Consider the following 23,214-nt stretch of genomic DNA (forward strand, 5'->3'; position numbering starts at 1 on the left):
GAAAGGATTTGTTTGCTAGCAAGTCATTCTCATCAGGAAATGTCCCTTTGTATTCTGCTTGGAGCTTCCACAAAGGGGAGCAGTGCACACAGTGGCTGAGATTCTGTGTGGGTGAGCAGAGGGTAACTGGGAGAGGGGAGGTGTGAATGAGGAGCAGGTTCTTCAATCACAGACGTTCCCAGATCAATTTCAGCAAAGAATACATGGAGACGTAAAGGAGCTGAATATTGATTTCCTTTAAAAGCAAAGAGGCTATGCTCTTATATCTATAGAAGGGCTTTGCACCTCTACATACCCCAACTTTAAGACTTCCACTTTAGAGAACAGCCTTTATTTAATGTCTAGCTGTTCTAAAATGCGATTTTACTGAGTTCATCTCCACTTCCTTATGGACACAGTCTCTCCTTTAATTCATCTCTTGCTTTAGCCCCCTCTACCTTACCTGGGAAGATAAAAATGCATCTCCCATTGGCAGATCATCTGACCAAGGTCTTTCCCTAAGTTCACGACAGCAAGCTCACTGCCACTGAAAACCCTGGGCTCTTTGATCATATTTTATACTATTTTATTCCAATAGTAAGAAATAGTGCCTTCAGAAAATTCAATCTGCCTTGAATTTTCCAGGTTGGGAGGTTCCACCAGTCATCTCAGTAGTTTCTAAATGGCCCCTTTATAAGTGCTGGTAGGTCTCATTTTAAGTTCTCTGATGTGTTGGCAAGCCTTCACTTGCTTGTGTGCTCAACTTGCCTTCCCCTTCTCTGTCTAGTTTTATTTTTAATCAGCAAAAGTGAATGTTTAAATCTATTGTTCTTAGACTTGATTTTTTTTTCCTTTATATGCTTATTAGAGCCTGTGTGGTGGTAACTTCAGAGAATTGACACCCTCATGACTCATTAATTATTCCCCTTGTAGGTGAGACATTTTCCCTACCTTCCTGCTGTTGAAACTCAATTGTGTAACAGTGCCTCATGCTCAGTAAACTTCAAATCCCCAAGGGTGGCTTGAAGGTATAAAATCTGAAACACTGGTTTGCTGATTAGAAACAGAATACTAGATCTCACCTCTCTTAAACTCATCAAAGAAAATAAAAGGTGTGGAGCTTCCTAATTTTCTCTGCTTTGACTTCTGAACCATCTGAGTTGGAAGAAGCTGGACCCATCCTCCACCCAGAACAGCTTTCTTCCAGACTTAACTAGAAAGTACCTCTAAAAACTCCCTGACATTCCTCACCCTTATCCTAGCTAAGAAAGAATCTCTGAGACAAAGCATTTCAATATTTCTAAGGCCCAGAAGTATTTCAGACCTGTGTCTAATCCTTTATAAGCTTTTATGATTTTCTGTTTATCATCATTAATACCTTAATACCTGCTGCTGCTGCTGCTAAGTCGCTTCAGTCGTGTCCGACTCCATGCGACCCCATAGACAGCAGCCCACCAGGCTCGCCCATCCCTGGGATTCTCCAGGCAAGAACACTGGAGTGGGTTGCCATTTCCTTCTCCAAGGCATGAAAGTGAAAAGTCAAAGTGAAGTCGCTCAGCCGTGTCCGACTCTTAGCGACCCCATGGACTGCAGCCCACCAGGCTCCTCCATCCATGGGATTTTCCAGGCAAGAGTACTGGAGTGGATATAAGCAAAGTCCATATCTACATAACAGAGAGGGAAAGGGGGAACTGGTAATTTTCTGACAAATTTAGCCTCTGATTTCAAAGAATTCTGATTTCCCTGAATCTCCCAACCCCTGCCCCAAATTTGGTCAAATTGGGTGTATTTTGGTGAAGGTCTATCAAAGCCATCTTTGGCTACCAGTGACCTCATCTAAATCAGTAGATGGTGATAGGTGACAGTTTGGCTTTGATCCTTTGACTTCTCGGCCTGGGGCTCCCCTTTTGCTTCCAGGGACATTCCAGGGACAGTGAGCCCTTATCTGAATTTCCTCTTCTCCCTGACTGACTCTGCAAGAATTGAGAAACGGAGGAATTGTTCCAAGAACAAATCTCAATTGAGTCTTTAATGGGAGAGCAAATAAAAAGTAGGTGTCCTGAGAAGGATGTGCCCTCTTCAAAGAGTAATATTCCTGAACTCCACTGCAACAATCCCGTGACAGCACAAAATTCACTTAAGAAGTGTCTTGTTTATGGTCTGATCAGGGGCCCAGTTATAGAAAGCACAAGAGGAAACCACATTTAATACTGTACATAATCATTAAGTTTTGATGGTATAATAGAAAATTCATAGGCTTTGGAATTAAACAGTGCTTGCTGGTAAACACCTTAGTTCACTTTCTTAGACTTTTTGAGGCTCAGTTTATTCATCAGTAAAATAGAAATAAAAAGTAGGTGGACCTTCAAATGTTGTATGAAAATTAACTAAGTATAGACATGGCCTAGCATCATATCTGGTGTTGTAGTGCCAGTCAATGTTCATTCTTCTCCTTCTCACGTCTCACCTATAGCATAGGAAAGCAGTAAAGTGATGAGCTTTGGGGATTATTTCTTTATTTCAGTTTTCCACTCTATTGCTGTCCCCTGTTACCACAGGTAATCAAAAAGCATGAGTTAGCATTTGGCATAATGACCTGTTCTAGGGAGGCAATGCAGGTTTATGTTTTTCTTTCTCATTAGATGAAAAAATGCAGCAACTTCTTTTTTAATTTCAGTGACAAAATGTTCCCAGCCTTTGGGTTCGGTGCCAGGATACCCCCAGAGTACACGGTGAGTGGGTGTTTTACTATAAACAAAGGATGGCATGGGTTTCCCTCACAGGAGTCTCACACTTTGAACCTTTAATATAATCATGTAAAGGCCCATAGTCAGAAGTGATCTTCACAACCAGTGAAGTTAGCTCCTCGAGCTGGTGTATAGATGTCACCCATTCTCCTGAGGTTCTCGATGGGCTGTCTCAGAGTCAATTCCAAGTGAAAACTTTCATTGTTTAGCTTCATATAGACAAGTCAGACACTGTGGAAACACTTGGAAGTTGATCTTCAATAGCTCAGAGCCCATCTATTCAGATCTCCCCTGGAGAAAGACCCTATTGACCATTCTGACAGTGAAAGTCCGTGACAGTGAAGTCTACAGACTCCCTCATCCCAAGTTCCTAAGTGTCAGTCTTGTGTGGGAGATACACAGAAATCCTGAGGAAAGAGCTACTTGGGTTCAGAGAATTTGGAGCTGAAAGGCTACTGTAAAAACACTGGAATCCTATTTGACCTTGATGCCAATTTCTCATGACACAAAGAAGGCAAAGACTGTATATGGAGAGATTTGTGCTGCAGTGGGGCTGAGGCACTCTCCCATGGTATACCAGATGGCCCGGGTGGGAGAATCTTGGAGAGTAGCAGGGCTCTCTGTTTTTTAGGAGGCCTCTGAGATCACAGATAAATGCAAGCAATACTGCCCACTTATCAATTTCTATTTTACTGACCTAATCTGAGCTGCACATCAGGAGGCAGATGCCAACTTTTGCTCCCACCCCACAGCAGTCAGACCGAAGGCCTTTTCGTGAAAAAAGGAATCCACCTTCCTTTTCCTGCTGGAGTGAGCAGTAATGGAGTAGCCTGTCTCCATGACCTGTCCTCCTGCTTGTTTGCCTATGGCCCACACTGTTTTCTATGCTGGCCATGCTACAGAATTCTGGAAACATTTGTTGGAAATGGAGCACATGATGGGGGAAGAATATAGATCAAGTGTTGTCAACTGTTGGCTTATAGGTGTTAATCAGGCCACAAATATATTCTGAGACTTTTTTTTTTTAAGAATTAGACAATTACATGAAAATGTCAGATTTCTGGCTTCTCTGGAAACACTGAAAGACATGGCAATACTAAAATTAAAAGGTCATACATAAAAGAATTAACCAGATCTCAGGATATGCAGTCACCTTCAGATGGGGTATCAGTTCCGGGATGTGGGCAGGTGGGTGCCCACCTTCCTCACAGAACTGCTAAGCCTCTAACCTGGAATTGAACCTGGACAACCACCAGTCCAGCTCCTGAGATGTGTAAGCATACTCCCCAATCCCCCTAGGTAGCCTTGGCCCAGTGGGGCTAAGGATAGAGGTGTGCGGCATACCTGGCTCCAGGCCTTCCTGTCCTCATCCCTGACATCTGCCTGGTCCCCCTCCTAAGTCAACTTCTTCTACCTGTTAGCTAAAGTCCTGATTCCCCTCCTGATCCACTCTGCCTGACAGCTAACTTCTTCCTGCTACCCTACCAGGCATCCCTCATGCATCCTCACTCTATTCCCCCAAAGCCATTCAGACACCCCTTTTCCATGCCTCATCTCCATGCCTCATCTCCCCCTCCGCTCCAGACAGGCCCTGATGGTCTTAGTAACTCAGGTGCCCCCAGAGAATTTATAAGGTTACCATGACTTATTTCTTCAGGATAAAATCTCAGTTTGCATTGAAACTGAGTCACAATCACCTCTGTCTTAGTTTGCAGTCTCCAGGGACCTTGCAGCAAGGATTAGGATCCAAGCAGTTTATTTGAGAGGTGGAGAAAGCCTCAGTAGAGAGAGGGCAAATGGGAAGAAGTCAACATAGGGTTTACTAACAAGTCATTACCAGCATGGACAGCCAAAGCCAAATCCTGGGAGACAGTGCAGGGTACACACAGACCCTAAGGGATTAGAGGGCTGGGATACTGATTCACAGCCTCCTGTCAGCCCATGTTGAAGAGCTACTCTCCAGGGACATTACTCTCAGGGGACATTAATTCCCCAACACTTTTTGCCTGTCACTTGGGTAAGTCACGCCAGCTCTGGAAGCCCAAGAAAAACTTAAGGTAAATAAACCAGGTAAGATAACTGACAGTTGATTGAGTTGCCTGGGAGAGCCAAGGGCAAGGGAATGTGGGTAAGGCACCAACAGCATCAGCTCTGACCCCCACTGGGAAAAAAGGGATTTTTACCACAATGACCTATTTTCTTGGTCCCAGAGAGTCAGTGCTTTGGGAACTAGCCTTTGAAATGGAAACCTCAATAAAATTCCATGTGACCCAATAAAAATGTCTAGATGCCAAGACACACCTCTTATTTTATCAAGTTTTAGAAAGAAAAAAATAAGCCTCATACTATTTGACCTTGTATTGTACATAGTTCCCACCAGGTAGAGGAATCTGTATTGGAAGTTTCCAAATTATGTTACTTTATTACTTTTCCAAAAGCTAGAGTCTATTTTTGCCTGTATGTACGTGAAAATCCTCCTGCCCAGCAGTTCTATATATTATGTTAGAATGAGTCGTAAATGTCAACAGCTTAGCTGGAGCCTTTGTAAGCATAGCCATCTCGAGCAGACAGCTTGGGTTATTGAGTTATCATTTTTTAATCACTTGGCCCAAATAGAACTCAGCCAAATCTAGCCTCTGTTCTGAGGCCACTTCTCTCTTGAAGCTATTTGGAGTTAACATTTTTCTGAAATCTTTCCTTGTATTTTTTTTCATATACCTTATTCTTCCTCCCCTGCCAGCATTTATCTGATTCTAGAAAATCTCCCTGTCACCTAAACTCCACAGGGAGCTTAGAATCCACCCTCCATCTCAGAGAGATTCTGTAAAGGCTTAAAATGGTTCCTGCTGCTTGACACAAAATGAATGTAATGAGCGTCTGTTTGCAGACTCTAACCCCAGTGCCTCCTGACTGGATTAATGTTGTCATTCTCCTGTCTTCCTTTTGTAAATTTTAATTGGTGTCCAGGTCTCTCATGACTTCGCCATCAACTTTAATGAAGACAACCCAGAATGTGCAGGTAAATCACGATGTGAAAGGAAGCCGGGGTCCCACAGCCCTTCCCTTCCCCCTTTTCCCATCTTAATTTCTCTCTCCTGATGCAGTACGTCAGTGATGATTGTCCACAGCAGAGAATTAGGCTCCCTGGACCCAAATAACAAGAGAGCAGATGTATAAGAGCTGGAAAAGACAGAATGCAGAAGAGGTCTTGAGCTTACAGCAAGAATATCAATCCCAATTCTGGAATCCTCTGGCCAAAAAAAAAAAAAAAAACTTGAGGGAAGGGTCACCTGATGGGCAGTGATAAGATAACCCCCTTTCTGCTTTCCAAGTTGTCATCAAGTATTTATTTTTTACAACTTCCTATGTAGTAATAAGAAGAGGGGGAAGTATGGACATCATATGACAATCTTACCATATTGGTAATGGAGTCATTTCAGTGGTTTTGTGCCAGAAAGAGCTCCTTAAAGACTTTGATCCCTATTCTGTTATTTCCAGCTGGAGATTCTCCAACACATTCCACAAAATAATGATGATGACTATGATGATAAATTGTATCCTAGAATCATTTTTCCTGGTTTCTAAATGATAAATAGAGCCAATCACATCTGTTGCTATGAAAATGGTAAGACATTTTTACAGTGGGCTACTGGAAATGTTCATGTCTCTCCTCCTTCCTGTCAAAGAGGAACCCAGAACATAGTTAATTCAGTTCCTGTGGGGGGTGTCAAGCTTTCTGCAGTTTCTTTCACAAATCTGGCACTAACTGTCCAAGAACATGACATCAGTATCCCCAGGTCTGCACAGAACAACCTCTGAGACCAGATCTCCACTCAGCTCTTATTCCCTTTCACCATCCTTCATGCCAAGTTTATTACAATTTAGGCTTCCCTCATCTGGAACCATGCCTGCTCTTCAACTGTAAGAGTGATTTTCCATCAAAGCAGAGTGAAGGACATATCCCATGTTAACCTGTTTCACATCTTAGAATTTATCTGCCTGGTACCTTTGAAAGCGAATTCAAACTTGCTTATCTTAAGCAAAAATTCACTTAACTTCAAAACCAGGCTGTGTATATTGATTTGGTATCTGTCTTTAGAATGGCAGACTAAAGATAATGGAACACTTTCAGTCATTTTCATACACATTTTGTTACATACGTGTGTATAAAGGTAAAACAGAATACAGCTACATCCAAGATGCCCAAAAGCTGGTTAGAAAGATATGGACAGAAAACAATCATAGGCGGGACTTTGTGAGTCTCTCTGGCCTGAAGGACAAGTGTGCTGTTTCAGGGTAGAGAGGGCTTTAGGAACACAGGCACAGGCATGGAGAGGACCCTTTGAACAAAAATCACTGGTAATGGGACCGTGTCACTGTGGGGTCGTGATTAGAACCTTCAGTGCACAGTCAAGACTCAGGCTGGGAGAAGCTGCACAAACAAAGCCCACCTGTCATGATGTTTGGATGGAAGCCCCCTTAAATGGGGGGTGCCCATGGTGATGAGCATCACTTGTCTGTATTACAGTCCCCAACAGATAACAGTAACAGTCATTTTCCTCATCCATCACACGTTTGGGGAGCAGCTACTATGTGCCTGACATGCCTCGAGCTTATGAGAGAGGAAGGTGCAATTCCTGCCCACAAAGACTTTAGCCTCTGGAGAGATGGCTGTGTGTACACGTTATTCACATAGGTGGCCTGGGACGGGTGTACTAGAGTCAACAGGCTGGTGCGAAAACTAGAGAAGTGTTAAAGCCTTGAGCATGGCCCTTAGAGCCAGACACACCTATGTGAATCCTGAGTCTGCAACAAACCTCTCTGAGCCTCAGTTTCTTCACCAGTAAAAATGATCGCTTTTGACGTGAACCTTTTAAGAGGATGAGTTCTGACTAAAAGATTTCTCTCTGAGTCTTAAGCTATAGGGTTGTAAAATATCCCCAACATGAATCCCTTATTTTTGAAAGTGTAAAAAAGTTTTGGGAATACATAGGTTTGTAACTGCCATTTTTTTTAACTGGGTCTAGAATATTCTCTTTGTCATAAAAAAGCTTGTTTGTATTCTGTAGGAAACACAATCATTCATTAACAAATTCTTCCCCAGCCAATTTCAAAAATAACTAAAATGCATAAAGAGAATGATTTTAGTGGAATGGAGGCAGAAACACCAGCCCAGATGTGATGTTTTCTTTTTTATCTTAAGAACATAAATGTGCTGTTGATAAGGACTCTTTGAGGGAAGTTAATACTTCGTGTGTGTGTGTTTGAATTTAAATACATTTAGAAGACTATTAGCTATTGATCTTTGCCAATTTTACCTCAGGGATTCAAGGAGTTGTGGAAGCCTATCAGAGCTGCCTTCCCAAACTCCAGCTCTACGGCCCCACCAACATCGCTCCCATCATCCAGAAGGTAGCCAAGTCTGCATCAGAGGAGACGAACACGAAGGAGGCGTCGGTAAGGAGAGGGATGGTCTGCCTGCTCGTGGGTGCCTACCCTTCCTCCCCTGGCCATAGCACCCACCCGACTCTGACAATGAATTTGCATTTTTACCTGCATAAGTATGAATAAATGATTTAACCTTCCATCCCCAGTCCTCAGTCTCCTCATCTGAAAAATGGGGATAATCATGCCCATCTCTGCTGGAATAACATGAGGTTTAGGGATGACACGACTCAAATGTCTTTAACATTACCAGAACACAAGAGGCACTGAACAAGGGAAGCCTCTATATTCTCTGGAGTTTAAGTCCATGTCGCAATGCTCAACTCACCTTCAGTTCCTGGGAAGGAAAAAAAGAAAAAAAACTGACCAAAACTAAGCTTAACTTCCAGGGTATCCAGATTACAGATGGAAGTAAAATAAAATGATGGGTTATTCTTCTAACTAGTAGTCAAGTGAAGTAACACACAGCATCATGGGGAAGATGTGTTTGAGGTCCTTTTGGTGGTTTTCTTAAGAAAAATGCAAACCAAAGCTGAAAGGCCAGAGTTTGGTTTTTTTCCTAATATGTGGTGTGCATGCTAAGTCACTTCAGTTGTGTCTGACTCTTTGTGACCTCATGAACTGTAGCCTTCCAGACTCTGTGTGTCCATGGGATTCTCCAGGCAACAATATTGGAATGGGTTGCCACGCCCTTCTCCAAGGGATCTTCCTGACCCAGGGATCAAACTTGTGTCTCTTACATCTCCTGCACAGGCAGGCAGGTTCTTTAACACTAGCACCACCTGGGAAGCGCCTCCCAAGTACATTAGAGTTACATATATTACCATAATATAATAATTTTTCTATGTATCTTTTTTCCATACCATCATTATGTGCCTCTTGAGAAACTTGTATGCAGGTCAGGAAGCAACAGTTAGAACTGGACATGGAACAACAGACTGGTTCCAAACAGGAAAAGGAGTACGTCAAGGCTGTATATTGTCACCCTGCTTATTTAACTTATACGCAGAGTACATCATGAGAAATGCTGGGCTGGATGAAGCACAAGCTGGAATCAAGATTGCAGGGAGAAATATCAATAACCTCAGATATGCAGATGACACCACCCTTATGACAGAAAGTGAAGAAGAACTAAAGAGCCTCTTGATGAAAGTGAAAGAGGAGAGTGAAAAAGTTGGCTTAAAGCTCAACATTCAGAAAACGAAGATCATGGCATCCGGTGCCATCACTTCATGGCAAATAGATGGGGAAACAATGGAAACAGTGTCAGACTTTATTTTTCTGAGCTCCAAAATCACTGCAGATGGTGACTGTAGCCATGAAATTAAAAGACATTTACTCCTTGGAAGGAAAGTTATGACCAACCTAGGTAGCATATTAAAAAGCAGAGACATTACTTTGGCAACAAAAGTCCATCTAGTCAAGGCTATGGTTTTTCCAGTGGTCATGTATGGATGTGAGAGTTGAACTAGAAAGAAAGCTGAGCACTGAAGAATTGATGCTTTTGAACTGTGGTGTTGGAGAAGACTCTTGAGAGCCCATTGGACTGCAAGGAGATCCAACCAGTCCATCCTAAAGGAGATCAGTCCTGGGTGTTCATTGATGGGACTGATGTTGAAGCTGAAACTCCAATACTTTGGCCACCTGATGCGAAGAGCTGACTCATTTGAAAAGACCCTGATGCTGGGAAAGATTGAGGGCAGGAGGAGAAGGGGACGACAGAGGATGAGATGGTTGGATGGCATCACTGACTCGATGGACATGGGTTTGGGTGGACCCTGGGAATTGGTGATGGACAGGGAGGCCTGGCGTGCTGCGGTTCATGGGGTCGCAAAGAGTCGGACACAACTGAGCGACTGAACTGAACTGAACTGAAATTTTTTTCAGATTTAGCAGAATATTAATGATGTCTGAAATTTTCTTTATGATTTTATCCTGGATTCCCCAACACTAGATTTGCATAAAGAACATGATATACTGCTGCCTCACCTTCCTATGTGAGCCCATCTTTCCCCCATGCTCTCTGCCTGTGTTCTCAGCATCCCTTATGTTAGGATGGGCTGGATATATTCCCATCTCACAGTGGTGTCTGCTCTGTGCACTGCAGCACACACCTCCCAACTATCCAGGAACACTGACCTCATACTTGCATTCCCTTTCTCTCTTTATCCTCTATTTCTCTTTCTACTGAAGACTCATTCCTATTAGCAAATAAAACATGTTGTAATTTCTCTTGTTTAAGTTCAAAGCTCTCCCTTGACACCACTCTACCCTTTAGCTACTCTCCCTTATTTTACTCTTTTTGAGCAAAGTTCACTGAAAGAACTGCCCATACTCACCATCTCCATGTCTCTTTCCACTGGTGCCTCTACCCATACCATCAAAACTTTGCTCCTGACACCACTCTGAAGACCACACTTGTCAAAATCAATAGCAGCTCTATCTTACCAAACCCAAGAGGCCTTGGAGAAATTCTGAATCCTCACAGATGCAAGGTTTAGGGATAGGGTTGGACAAGATCAGTATTTCATTTATTTTAACCCCTTTTAAATTACCAGAACCTCAAATTCTTCAAATAATATCTTTCTTAGAAACCAAACATATAGATTTTAAGAAAACAGACTGTTCTGACTGAATCTGGGCTAAGGGGTGGGGTCCACACTTAAGCTGCTTTATCCTTAAGAGGATCCAAGGCATCACTAGGGCTCCATGGAGCCCAGTTTGAGAACTGAGTTATCTCAGCCTCTCTAGGGTACCAACACTTACAGGAGTAAAGAGAATCTGACATAGGTGTGCATTCTGGATTAATAGAAACCAGAATGAGGTTTTGGGCATTACTTACTCCTCCAGGGCCAGGTGGGTCTGCTCTGAAAGGACAGATCAGAAAACAGTACTGAAAGGATCTAATCCATATCTTCTCAAATAACTCATTCTTGTATGCCAGGAACACTGATGCTTTCCCTAGGAGTTTCTGTTATCTTATTAACAGAGTGTGGTCCAGGGCCCCCTTGTTATCACTGATTGCTAAGTGTCCTAACCTTGAACCTTGTAGGCAAGTGGTGTCAGGAAGTCCAGGGCTATAGGATTTTTTCCCCAGTTTTATGAAACTCTTCTAGAAAGAAAAAATCCCCTCATTATTTAAACAGGACCTCAAGTACATTCAGACTATAATGTTTCACCCATGAGCATTTTCCTACCCTGACTTTGGAAGCAAGTGTTACTGCAAGCTTTATTGGAAATTTCCATCAGGGTTTCGATCCAGCAGTCTGCAGCCTAATACCTTTAGCGAGATTAAACCTGGAAGGATCAGGTCTAGAATCTTGACAGTCTCTTCAGACCACAGCTTCTTAACCCTTTTTGATCCATGGACACTATTAGCAGCTGGTAAAGCCCATGGATCCCCTCCTCAGAATGGCCTTTAAATGCACAGAATAAAATATATGTTATAAAGTAAACCAATTATGTTGAAATGCAGTTAGCTAAATATTTTTAAGTGAGACATAGAAGCATCCTAAATATAGCAATAAATTTAAATTATGAGAATTAGTGCCTGGCCTAATAATCCTGTTATTTCTAAGTAATATTGAATGTAAATGATACACTCTATTGTAACAGGAACATATTCTGTGATTTCTATTGGTGACTCAACCACAAGTACAGTTAAAACCAATTTTATTTGTTGATTATACTCATAATTGAAAAATGATTCATTTTTAGTTAAAGGTAAGTGAAAACAGAACTTTAATTTACCCCAACTGTGCAGGTGGCCTGAAATTATTTCAATTCAACAGTCTGAAAGCCCAGGTTAAGAATCCCTGCTCTACCTCTTGAACCTCCCTCCCATCTCCCTCACCATCCCACCTCTCTCAGTTGTTACATATGTATACCTATGGCTGCTTCATCCTGATGTTTGGCAGAAACCAAAAAAATTCTGTAAAGCAATTATCCTTCAGTTAAAAAAAAATTTAAAAAAAAAAAACGAAATCAAGGCAAATGAGAGAGAAGTAAAGAATGAATAAAAATTACTGGAAAGAAAAAAGAATCCCTGCTCTAAATGAAAAGCCAGCAACATTCTGCAACCTGTTTTTCAGTTAGCTAAGAATGGCTTCTACAGTTTTAAATGGTTGAAAAAAAACCAAAAGGAGAATCATATTTCATGGTACACAAAAGTTATATGACATTCAAACTTGTATGCCTCAATAAAGTTTTATTGGAACGCAGCCACGCACATTCCTATTAAGTAATATCTATGGCTATTTTCATTCTAACAGGCAGAGTTAGGTCATTGCCACAGACACCATTATGGCCCACATAGTCTAAAGTATTTATCATAGCCCCTTTACAGAAAATATTTTCCCAACACGCAATCTAGACAATGACAACTCTAAATTCCTCGATATGGTGGTGTGATTGTCAGGTTGTTTGCTCCCAGAGGTGTTGTAGGGGACAGGTGGGGGAGATCCATGCCCTGAACCATGAAGATCAGATCAGACAGGAGTTAGGGGAGGGCGAGGAGTGAATGGTAGGGGTGCAGAAGTGTGATTCACTCACAAGGCCACCTGCACAGGAATCAGGAGGAGGCTCCAACCAGATTTGGTACCTGTTATAGCCTCCAAGGCACACCCTGCAAAGAGTCATTTATGACTCTGGTATTTCCTACATCACATCCATCCATCCCTAAGCCACCAAGTTGCTTCCTTTGGCCCCTTCTCCCTGCACCTCCCTAGCTCCTCCATCACTTTCCCTGATTAAAACCTTCCTTCAAACTCCCAGGCCACTTTCTCTGTGAATGTATAAGACTCCAAAAGCATAGATATGGATGAAAATTGATAACTCGAATGTAAAAATTGTTCAGTTAGAACTAGGGGTGAGTAATTAGCAGACATGGAACAGAATTTGCCTCTATATTAAACTGTATGAAAAGCATTAAGGACACATGTCTGTCTTCATCATAGTATGAATTTCTCTTCTCTCCAGTCATATTTTGACTGGGTTGTTTTGTTTAAAAATATTTTTTTCAGACTCACAGAGAAAAATGGGAACTCTTTAGCACTACCAGCCCTATATGCAACCTTTTAAGTGTGATTCTCAAAACCAGATGTGTTCAACATGTGATTTCCTATCTAGCCTTTCTCCTTTGAAATGTGGCAACTTGGAGTGGTTTCACCATCTCACATTTATTCCCTGTAGATGAGCATATTGCAAAGGTTACATTAAAAGTTCTTTAGAGTTTGGTGTGAGCAGCATCTCAGTAACCTCATTCCCGAATCCCTTCTCATCCGAGATGCTGTCATGATGCCTCTAATAATTAAGGACAGTGAGGCCCTCCCTGAACTTTCCCTCTTCAGATCCCATAGCCCTTCCCTAGCCCTCCCTGTGCTGATGAGTATGGAGCCTCCTGTCCAGTCTCCGCCTCAGATGAGACTCCCACAAGCCTGTTCAGCCATAATTTAGAGTAGTAAGAGCCTTCACCCCCATCTTTGGAGAAGGGCAGCCACCTGCAGGCCACTCACCAGTCCAGGGCGCACAATCTAAAGAAGGAGAGCCCACAATCCTCACCTCTCCTAGGGCTTTAGTGCAGTGCCATCCTCTAGAAATAGAATGGGAGGTGTGCAGAAATGTTTAATTCTTCAGTAGTCACAGTTTAAAGCTAAAGAAAAATAGGGAAATTCATTTTAATAACATATTTTATTTAATTCAGCATAACTAATACCATCATTTTAAGGGGTACTCCATATAAAAATTATTAATAAAGTATTTTAAGTTATTTTTTGTACTAAGTCTTCAAAATCTAGTGTGTATTTTATCCTTGCTATTGCTAAGTCGCTTCAGTCGTATCCGACTCTGTGCGACCCCATAGACAGCAGCCCACCAGGCTCTCCCGTCCCTGGGATTCTCCAGGCAAGAACACTGGAGTGGGTTGCCATTTCCTTCTCCAATGCATGAAAGTGAAAAGTGAAAGTGAAGTCGCTGAGTCACGTCTGACTCTTAGCGACCCCATGGACTGCAGGCTACCAGGCTCCTCCATCCATGGGGTTTTCCAAGCAAGAGTACTGGAGTGGGGTGTCGTTGCCTTCTCCGAATTTTATCCTTATATCATCTCAATTTGGATGCTAAATTATCATCAAAAATACTTGATCCTTATATAGATTCAATAAATTGATAATTGAGAAAGTAGATTCACATATTTTTAAATTTATTTTTTAATTGAAGGATAATTGCTTTACAGAATTTTGTTGTTTTCTGTCAAACATCAACAAGAATCATCCATAGGTATTCATATGTCCCCTACTACTGCTAAGTCACCTCAGTCGTGTCCGACTCTGCTCAACCCCATAGACAGAAGCCCAGCAGGCTCCCCCATCCCTGGGATTCTCCAGGCAACAACACTGGAGTGGGTTGCCATTTCCTTCTCCAATGCATGAAAGTGAAAAGTGAAAGTGAAGTCACTCAGTCGTGTCCGACTCTTAGCGACCCCATGGACTGCAGCCTACCAGGCTCCTCCGTCCATGGGATTGATTTTCCAGGCAAGAATACTGGAGTGGGGTACCATTGCCTTCTCTGCATATGTCCCCTAGATTTACATATTTATAGTTGTGCAAATATACTTAAAAGATTTCCAGTAAATCAATCAGGTATCCATTTTTTTTAAGTTAAATTTAAATTTATTTGAATGAGATAAAATTTAAAATTCTGTTTCTCCATTGCTTTCATGGCATTTCAAGGCCTCAGTAGTCACATGAAGCTGGTGGCTAAATTAGGCAGCTCCACTTTAGATTTGCAAATCTCTAAGTTGAAGAGGACCCTATGAATGAGCCAGCTCCACCACTCACTTGAGAGATGAAAAAGGTGAGACCCAGAGGATTCAGGGGAAAATCCCCACCATCTCAGAGAATGAGGCTTTGAAACCAGCCCCCTGACTCCCCTACTTTTCTGTCTATACCCTGTTCTTTATAAACATCACTAAGGTGATTATTTGGATTTACTTGTAATTACTGAGCCAGCCTTTAAGTTCCATTCATCCTAAGTCTTTGGTGTTTAGGGCTGTAAACTCAGGCATTCAGGAAAAGTTAGTCATCTTTTTTTGTGGTCAGTGTGCCCTGGAGCCACCTGAGTGTGTAACCGGCTTTGTCCTTGTCTCCCCCACCTCTCTGTCCCCATTGTCTCCTGATGTCCGACCTATGGCAGCAATACTTCATCCTGCTGATCCTGACTGACGGGGTCATCACAGACATGGCCGACACGCGGGAGGCCATCGTCCATGCCTCTCACCTCCCCATGTCAGTCATCATCGTGGGAGTAGGCAACGCAGACTTCAGCGACATGCAGATGCTGGACGGTGATGATGGGATTCTGAGATCACCCAAGGGAGAGCCTGTCCTCCGTGACATCGTCCAGTTCGTGCCCTTCAGGAACTTCAAACACGTACGCATATTTTGGGGGCTTACCTTGGGAAAGCAGAAACCCCCCAGTGTTGAAATCCACCAGTGTTGGTAGTGAAGCAATGCCAGCCATACCTGCCTAGGCCAGGCGACCTCCCAGCTAGGACATGTAACGCTTGACACATTGGAGAAAGAAGTATGCCCTGAGTTATGGATGAGGAGTCATGCTAAGTATGTAGCCAATCTTTCATTGGAATTTGGCCTCATCTACATAATTTAGGGTCTTCAGTGTACCCAAGGCTGGCATATACAGTTGGACAGATTGTTTCCTGTTCAAGGGAAGTAGAAAGAGAAGCTGTAGTTTCCTGCCCAGCTGAAGTAGAAAGAGGAGCTGAAATGCAGCCTCAGTTCTCCTTGTCAAGCCATGTGCCCTGGCAGAGGCCTGAGTTTGCCATGGCAAAGTATGTTTACAAAATGATAGAATCCTAAATCCTCTATAAATATATAGTAAGCATCATCAAAGATTTATTTAATTCAGTAATGAAAGAACCAGCAAGATGACTAAGTTAGTTTAAAGGATAATATTAAACAGTTGATTGTGATCAGTAGGGGAAAATGCTGAAATCAGTTTGCCAAGGTAGACTCAAAACTGGCTCATGACCAACGGGTTAAAAAAGAAATTTTTTTTTCTGACTCACGTGAAGTTTCCCTCTGGGTTGGTGGTGGCCCTAAAGAGCCCTGCTGTGTTATAGAGTCCCCTTCATCCCATGCCCCTTGTGAAAGCTGCCACAAGTGTGGGCAGTTAAGCCTGGGGGAAGGGTACCTCTGCTACTGTAGCCTATCTTCGACTTGCCCAGGGGAGGTTTCAAGCCCCCAAGGTGTCTGCACAGGACAGCAAGGAGGGGTATCTTTGTCAAGTTGGGGTACGCTGGAGCTGAAGCCCCTACAGTTGTGTCCATCAATGAAGCTAGTTGCTAGGGTGATGCCCAAGGTGGGAGAGGGCATTCTTCCAGACTGTAATGTCCAGCTGACACAAGTACCACAGGAGTGACCACCACCCACAATATTGCCTGAGTGATAAGGGGTTTAAGAGTTTCCTCAAACCACCCTCTCCCTACCCGCTGCAAACACACACACACACACATATGCCTCATTGCCATGTAGGGCTGCCACTTTAATTCCAGTCCCTGCTCTCCCTCACACACTTACAGACTGCCTGCAGCATGCTTGCACTGGGACCACAGTGAGATGAGGAGCCATGGGTCTAACTTCTGGGAATTTACTGGAGAATTGCCCAGTTGGAACACAGGTGTCCACCTAAGTGATCTGTGGGTGGTTAAGGAGGGCTACCCTGTCACTACAAAACCTCAGAGACATGGCCGGAGTTGCAACATGAAGAAGGCAGACCTTGGTGGGGTGGCAGGAGGGGACGGGGGACCTGCAATAAGGAAGTGCCTAATGGGGCCAGGAAGGGGGTGGGCTGGCTGTCCCTCTGCCCCAGAGTCCTAGCTTCCTGTGGACCACAGAGCATAGCACCAGGAGCTCAACACCCACCTTATCTTCCTGAATTTCAAATTAGATTCTGAGAACCATTTCATTATCCAAATTAATCTACTCTGAATTCAGTATACCATAAATAAAGCACCAGATGAGGTGCTGATATCATTTCATACAGCCAGGAACCCGTGAATTGCCTCTCGTTTTCTGCTCTGCAAAGTAACTCAGACCTTCAGACAGGCAGAGGCTGTGGGCTGTGTGACTCAAGGCAATTTACTTAACCTCTCTGTGTCGCAGACTTTCATTTGTAAAATGAGGTAAAGGACACACACTTGGGAAGATTAGAGGAAGGGCCTATATAAAGCTCAGCACAGTGCCTGGTGCATGTAGGTGGTTAATAAATGCAGCTGTTATTACTGTTGTTGCCAGCTACTTTCATATTTTTTTTTTTTCCTTTTCCTAACCTAAGAACCTCCAAGCAGTCTTTGCTCACCAGAACCACCAGTACAGATGTGCAAAGGGCAGGAGAATCATTGGGAGCTGTTCCATCCAACACAGTAGCAAAGGGCCACATGTGGTTATTTAAATTTAAATTCATTAAAATTAAAAAGTTGGTTTTTCAGTCATACTAGCCATATCACAGGGGCTCAGAGACACCATGTGTCTGGTGACTGCCACATTGGACAGCATAGATACAGAATACTTTTATCACCCAAGCAAGTTCTATTTGACACACTGGTCAGGAATATTTTTGTCTTAACATAACAGCAAACCCATATCACAGTGGATCACATGAGTTGTTCTTAACCAAGGATGATTTTTTTCTCCCCAGAAAAATTTGGCAATGTCTAGAAACGTTTTTGATGGCTACTTGCATCCAGTAGGTAGAGGCCAGAAAGGCTTGTAATCATCCTATGATCCAGAGGAATAGTCCCCACATGAAGAATAATCAAACATATCTAGTATAGCAAAATAGAAATTGTGCCAAAATTGATTATGTAAGTACAAATATACTTTTCTTTTCTCATGTAACTAAATGTTAAGGGCTAGTGGCTACTGGCTAGTTTTTTCAATGATTCAATAGTGTCAGTACCACTTAGAGATTCTTTTTGCTATTTCCTCATAATGATTAAATGGTTGCTAAAGCTCTTGAAATCACATTCTAGTTCAAGGTAAAAAGGAAGGGAAAAGTGATATAGAACTGATGATGTCTGTTGAAGAGCTTTCCAAGAAACAGCCCTCAGGAAACTTTGCTTGGGTCTCAAATAATGAAATTGGGTCACATGGCATCCTTACATGCCAGGAAGACTGGGAAATCAAGTCTTTATCTTTCTAACCTTTGTGTGAGCAACAACCAAAGAGAAAAGGGAGACAATGACTCTTGTGTTTTCCCCAGTGTACAAGTTGGCCATGATCTAACACGCCTGAGCAGTTATTTATCAAATAAAAGACTATTAATGGATGCCAATGGCCAGCATACTGCCATCTTCAAAATGTGAGCACTCACTTTAGAAGCACAGTATTTTCAGATTGTTTTTGAAATTTTTAAGATCTCTTGCATTTTGAACCACCTAGAATATTTGAGGTAGAATGAATTCCTATTCTTTCCTTTCCTGTCTCAAAACATCAGGGCTTAGCAAAGTTGGAGCCTGGTAGGCTTGCGGCTCATGGGGTCGCTGAGTCGGATACGACTAAGCGACTTCACTTTCACTTTTCACTTTCATGCATTGGAGAAGGAAATGGCAACCCACTCCAGTGTCCTTGCCTGGAGAATCCCAGGGACGGGAGAGCCTGGTGGGCTGCCGTCTATGGGGTCACACAGAGTTGGACACGACTGATGCGACTTAGCAGCAGCAGCAGCAAAGTTGAATGGCTGAGTGACAAGGAAGGCAAGAGGTAGAAACCTCATCACCTGGTGTTTAGGCCAGCCCTCTTGCCTTCATGATTTTTCCTGAGGGACCTCAAACATTTCACTCTGCCTCAAGTTCTCCACCTCTGCAGTAACTGCTAACAATGAGATTCAGGCAATCTTACTTGCCCAGGGGCTGGGCAGTTAATAGTGAGTGCCAGGGTCAGAGGTCAAGCCCAGCTCTGCCTGAGTCCAGAGTCCATGCAAAATGTCAGCCTCCACCTTCCTCTGCCCCAAGGCTTAGAGTCTATAATGCTGATAGAAGAAAGGCTACAGAAACTAGCGCAGTATTCAATGCATTCCATCTCATTTTCCAGCTAAATGCACAGCCAATCCTGCATCCCTAATACACACTTCCTTCAGAGCCCCATCAGATGACTCACTGTCCCTAGAATGATCAAACGCCAGTCCTCTCCTTCTCCCTGTTTCAAAACATACCCAACTTAAACGCTGTCTCTTCTTGGAAGCCTGCTGTGATCTCTTAGATGATTTACGCTCTTGATTTTCTGTGCTTTAGCTATACAGTGTTTGTGATTCCTTAGGGCAGTGCTTCTCAAATTTCAATATGCATAGGAGTCACCTAGGCATTGGGTTAAAATGCAGATTCTGATACATTAGCTCTAGTCTGCTGCTCTGTGGTGTGGATTGTGTTCTGCCTCATGAGAGGGTTCATTTCAGCCCCACCAGGCTCCCCTCCATGACTCTGTGTGTATGTGTGTGTGTGTGTGTTAGTCGCTCAATTGTGTCTGACTCTCTGTTACCCCAAGGAGTGTAACCTACCAGACTCCTCTGTCCATGGAATTCTCCAAGCAAGAATACTGGAGTGGGTTGCTATTTCCTCCTCCAGAGGATCTTCCCGAACCTAGGGATCAAACCTGCATCTCCTACATTGCTATCAGATTCTTTAACATCTAAGCCACCAAAGAAGGAGAAGGAAATGGCAACCCACTCTAGTACTCTTGCTTGGAGAATCCCATGGACAGAGGAGCCTGGTGGGCTACAGTCCACGGGGTTGCTAAGAGTCGGACACGACTGAGCGACTTCACTTTAACTTTTCACTTTCATGCATTGGAGAAGGAAATGGCAACCCACTCCAGTGTTCTTGCCTGGAGAATCCCAGGGAGGGGAGCCTGGTGGGCTGCCATCTATGGGGTCGCACAGAGTTGGACACAACTGCCGCGACTTAGCAACAGCAGAAAGCCACCAAGGAAGCCCTTCACACGACTGTAACTTCCCTAATAGCAAGAACCACAGACACTATGAACACTCCCAGAGTGCCTGGGACATAAATAAGTGTCTGGATTTGAATGTAATTCAAACACAAAACGCAAGGCAGTTCTTCCTACCATTCAATGTTCACCCATCCTCAGATGTGAATAGTTCTATACTTTGAGACAGATATGAAAAAACCATAGTTATGAAATTAAAAGCTTACTTTCCAACAATCTGACAACTCTTGCTTGGAGTAGATGCTGACAAGTACAGAATGAATGATGAATAAATGAATGAGTGAATGAAACCTGCTGTTCAGAGCAGGATTCAAGTGTTTTAGGCTGATTTGGGTTAGATTAGTTCAACCAGGTGCGAGAGTCATGCTGATTTCTTCTTCCCTGCAGGCATCTCCAGCTGCCCTGGCAAAAAGCGTGTTGGCTGAAGTCCCAAACCAAGTCGTGGACTATTACAACGGGAAAGGGATTAAGCCGAAATGTTCATCAGAAATGTATGAATCTTCCCGGACACTGGCTCCATGAACTGTACACACTTTTACTGAGTTCTCAGATACTATTCCTGCTAATATTTAATACTTCTATTACTCCTGTACTTAAAAAGACACACAAATACACATTTAAAAATAGCACGTTTGGTGATTTTTAACTAACTGACAATTTTTTTTGCATGTGTAGCCCTGAGGCCTGGATCTGTTAATCCCTTGTATTGTTAAAGACTTTTTACAAAGAAACACAGATAATTATAACTTACTCTTTACATTACAGCATGTTGCCTTGAAATAAAAAGTTATCTGTATCTGTTTTTTATACAGGTTTGTTGAAATTTTGCTAAATTTCTTATTATCTTTACACTGTAAAGCATTTTGAAACATTTCTTGAATGTTGATAGCCAAAACATATTTGGTTTTATCTGCTACAGGATGAGAGACTTTTTAAAATGGCAGATGCATGGACTGTATTTTGCATGTTTAAAATAAAAAAAAAAAAACCATACTGTTTTTGCAGTTGTCATCTCTAATTCCTCCCTGCTGGGAATGGTGTCTCCCCTGAAGAAGAGGTTTATCCAGCTAGAAGTGATCTTCTTAAAGTGGGGCTGGGTCACCCAGTCCAGCACTTCTTAGACTTCCTTGTGTATACAGTTCACCAGAGGATCTTGTTAAAGTTTAGACTCATGCAATAGGTCTGTGTGAGCCCAAGATCCAAGCAGCTATCACAGAATCCCAGGCCCCATGTTTATGTCAGTCCTTAGGTGTGACCTCAAAGAGTCTTCAATAGACCCATGACAGTGGAGACTTGTCCACAGAAAATGGCCATGTGGTGTGGCTCCCCAGAGAGGTGGCCCACCAGACTGATCTTTACGCTTAGTCTTGGGCTTCTTTGTGCTTCTTATCACTCCTGAGAGCAAATTCAATCATCAACACAAATGCTTGGGACTGTTTTGGGTAGAGGTGTTTTGTTTTGATATAAACTGGCCACTCTTGAACCTAAAGAATGAATGTTTCACTTGTATAATCTTCTGCAAGTATAAAATGCCCTAGGTGGAGCCTACATTTGTTCAGAGACACAGGAAGGTAAATGACAAGGCACAATAGATCTGTTTGTTGTTTGGTAAGGGGGGAAGTATTTAATGTGCAAATCAAGTGCCTTGTATGATTTCCAGTATTATATAGATCTTAACCTTACAAACATATGTTGGCCAAAAGCATATTTGGGAATGATGGTAAATATATGACTGAAAAAAATCATAAATATTGAAAGTGTATTATTTTATAAATAAATTGGGTACTTACAGAATTTTTTCCAAGAGTTATAGTCTTGTTTCTCTTTTTAAGGCCATTTTTGAACAGTGATTTATTTCATGTATGTTTCTTGGTCTTAGGTTAGGAACAAATCTTTCAACAGTCCCATAGAAACATGTGGATCTTTGTTTATAACAGACAGAGAATTAAAATACTTAGACCCTGTTCATCAGAAATAGTTGATGGTTGTTTCTAACCCAAAACAAGGACATGAGCTTCTATGTCTATGTGCCAGGAACATAGTAAGCAATATGTTTAATGAATAAAAATCCATTCAGTAGACTGATGCTTAAAGAATAAATAGAATACTAATCAACTGGGTAAATGCATGAAAGAACAAATGAATGGACTTATTAACATGCCTCATGAGCAACATCAAATCCACTATAGATTTTTTTTTTAATTTTATTGAAGTATAGTTGATTTACAATATTGTGTTAGCTTCAGGTGTACAGCAAAGTGATTTAGCTTTTTAGATTCTTTCCCATTATAGAGTATTACAAGATATTGAGTATAGTTCCTCTGTGCTATAGAGTAGGCCCTTGCTCATTATCTATTTTTTATATAGGAGTGTGTGTGTTCTAGTCCCAAACTCCTAATTTATCTCTCCATTCCTCCCTTTCTCCTTTGGTAATCATAAGTTTGCTTTCCATGTCTGTGAGTCTGTTTTTCTGTCTTGTAAATAAGTTCATTTGTATCATTTTTTAGATTCCACATATAAGTGTCTTATGATAGGTCTCTTTGTCTGGCTTACTTCACTTAGTATGATAGTCTCTAGGTTCATCCATGTTGCTGCAAATGGCATTATTTCATTGCATATATATGTGCCACCTCTTCTTTATCCATTCAACTGTCGATGGACAGGTAGGTTGTTTCCATGACTTGGCTATTGTAAATAGTCCTGCAATGAAATTGTGGTGTATGTATCTTTTTGATTTATGGTTTCTCTGGATACATGCCCAGGAAATGGATTGCTGAATCATATTCAGGAGGTAAAGAATCTGCCTGCAATGCAGGAGACACAGGAGATGCGGGTTCAGTCTCTGGGTCAGGAAGATCCCTGGAGAAGGAAGTGACAACAACTCCGGTATTCTTGCCTGGAGAATTTCATGAACAGAGACCCTGAAGGGCTACAGTCCAATGGGTCGCAAAGAGTCAGACATGACTGAGCAACTAAGCACAAGGCAGATGATAAATGGTAGCTCTATTTTTAGTTTTTTGAGGAAC

General features: G+C 42.4%; 1 protein-coding gene across 2 annotated transcripts in view; it reads left to right on the top strand.

Moving 5' to 3' along the window:
• CPNE4 (copine 4) overlaps nucleotides 1–21,181 on the top strand; it is a 684,585-nt gene extending 663,404 nt beyond the window's left edge. For both annotated transcript variants that reach the window (XM_025291737.3, XM_006057472.4), the window contains exons 12-16: nucleotides 2,657–2,711; nucleotides 5,694–5,745; nucleotides 8,050–8,183; nucleotides 15,360–15,596; nucleotides 20,576–21,181. In XM_025291737.3, the coding sequence (XP_025147522.1) occupies nucleotides 2,657–2,711; nucleotides 5,694–5,745; nucleotides 8,050–8,183; nucleotides 15,360–15,596; nucleotides 20,576–20,710 (613 nt within the window). In that variant the 3' untranslated portion in view covers nucleotides 20,711–21,181. The remainder of the gene's footprint in view (nucleotides 1–2,656; nucleotides 2,712–5,693; nucleotides 5,746–8,049; nucleotides 8,184–15,359; nucleotides 15,597–20,575) is intronic.
• The last annotated feature ends 2,033 nt before the right edge of the window (nucleotides 21,182–23,214 follow it).

The sequence above is a fragment of the Bubalus bubalis genome, chromosome 1, assembly GCF_019923935.1.
Source record: "Bubalus bubalis isolate 160015118507 breed Murrah chromosome 1, NDDB_SH_1, whole genome shotgun sequence".
Lineage (NCBI taxonomy): Eukaryota > Metazoa > Chordata > Mammalia > Artiodactyla > Bovidae > Bubalus > Bubalus bubalis.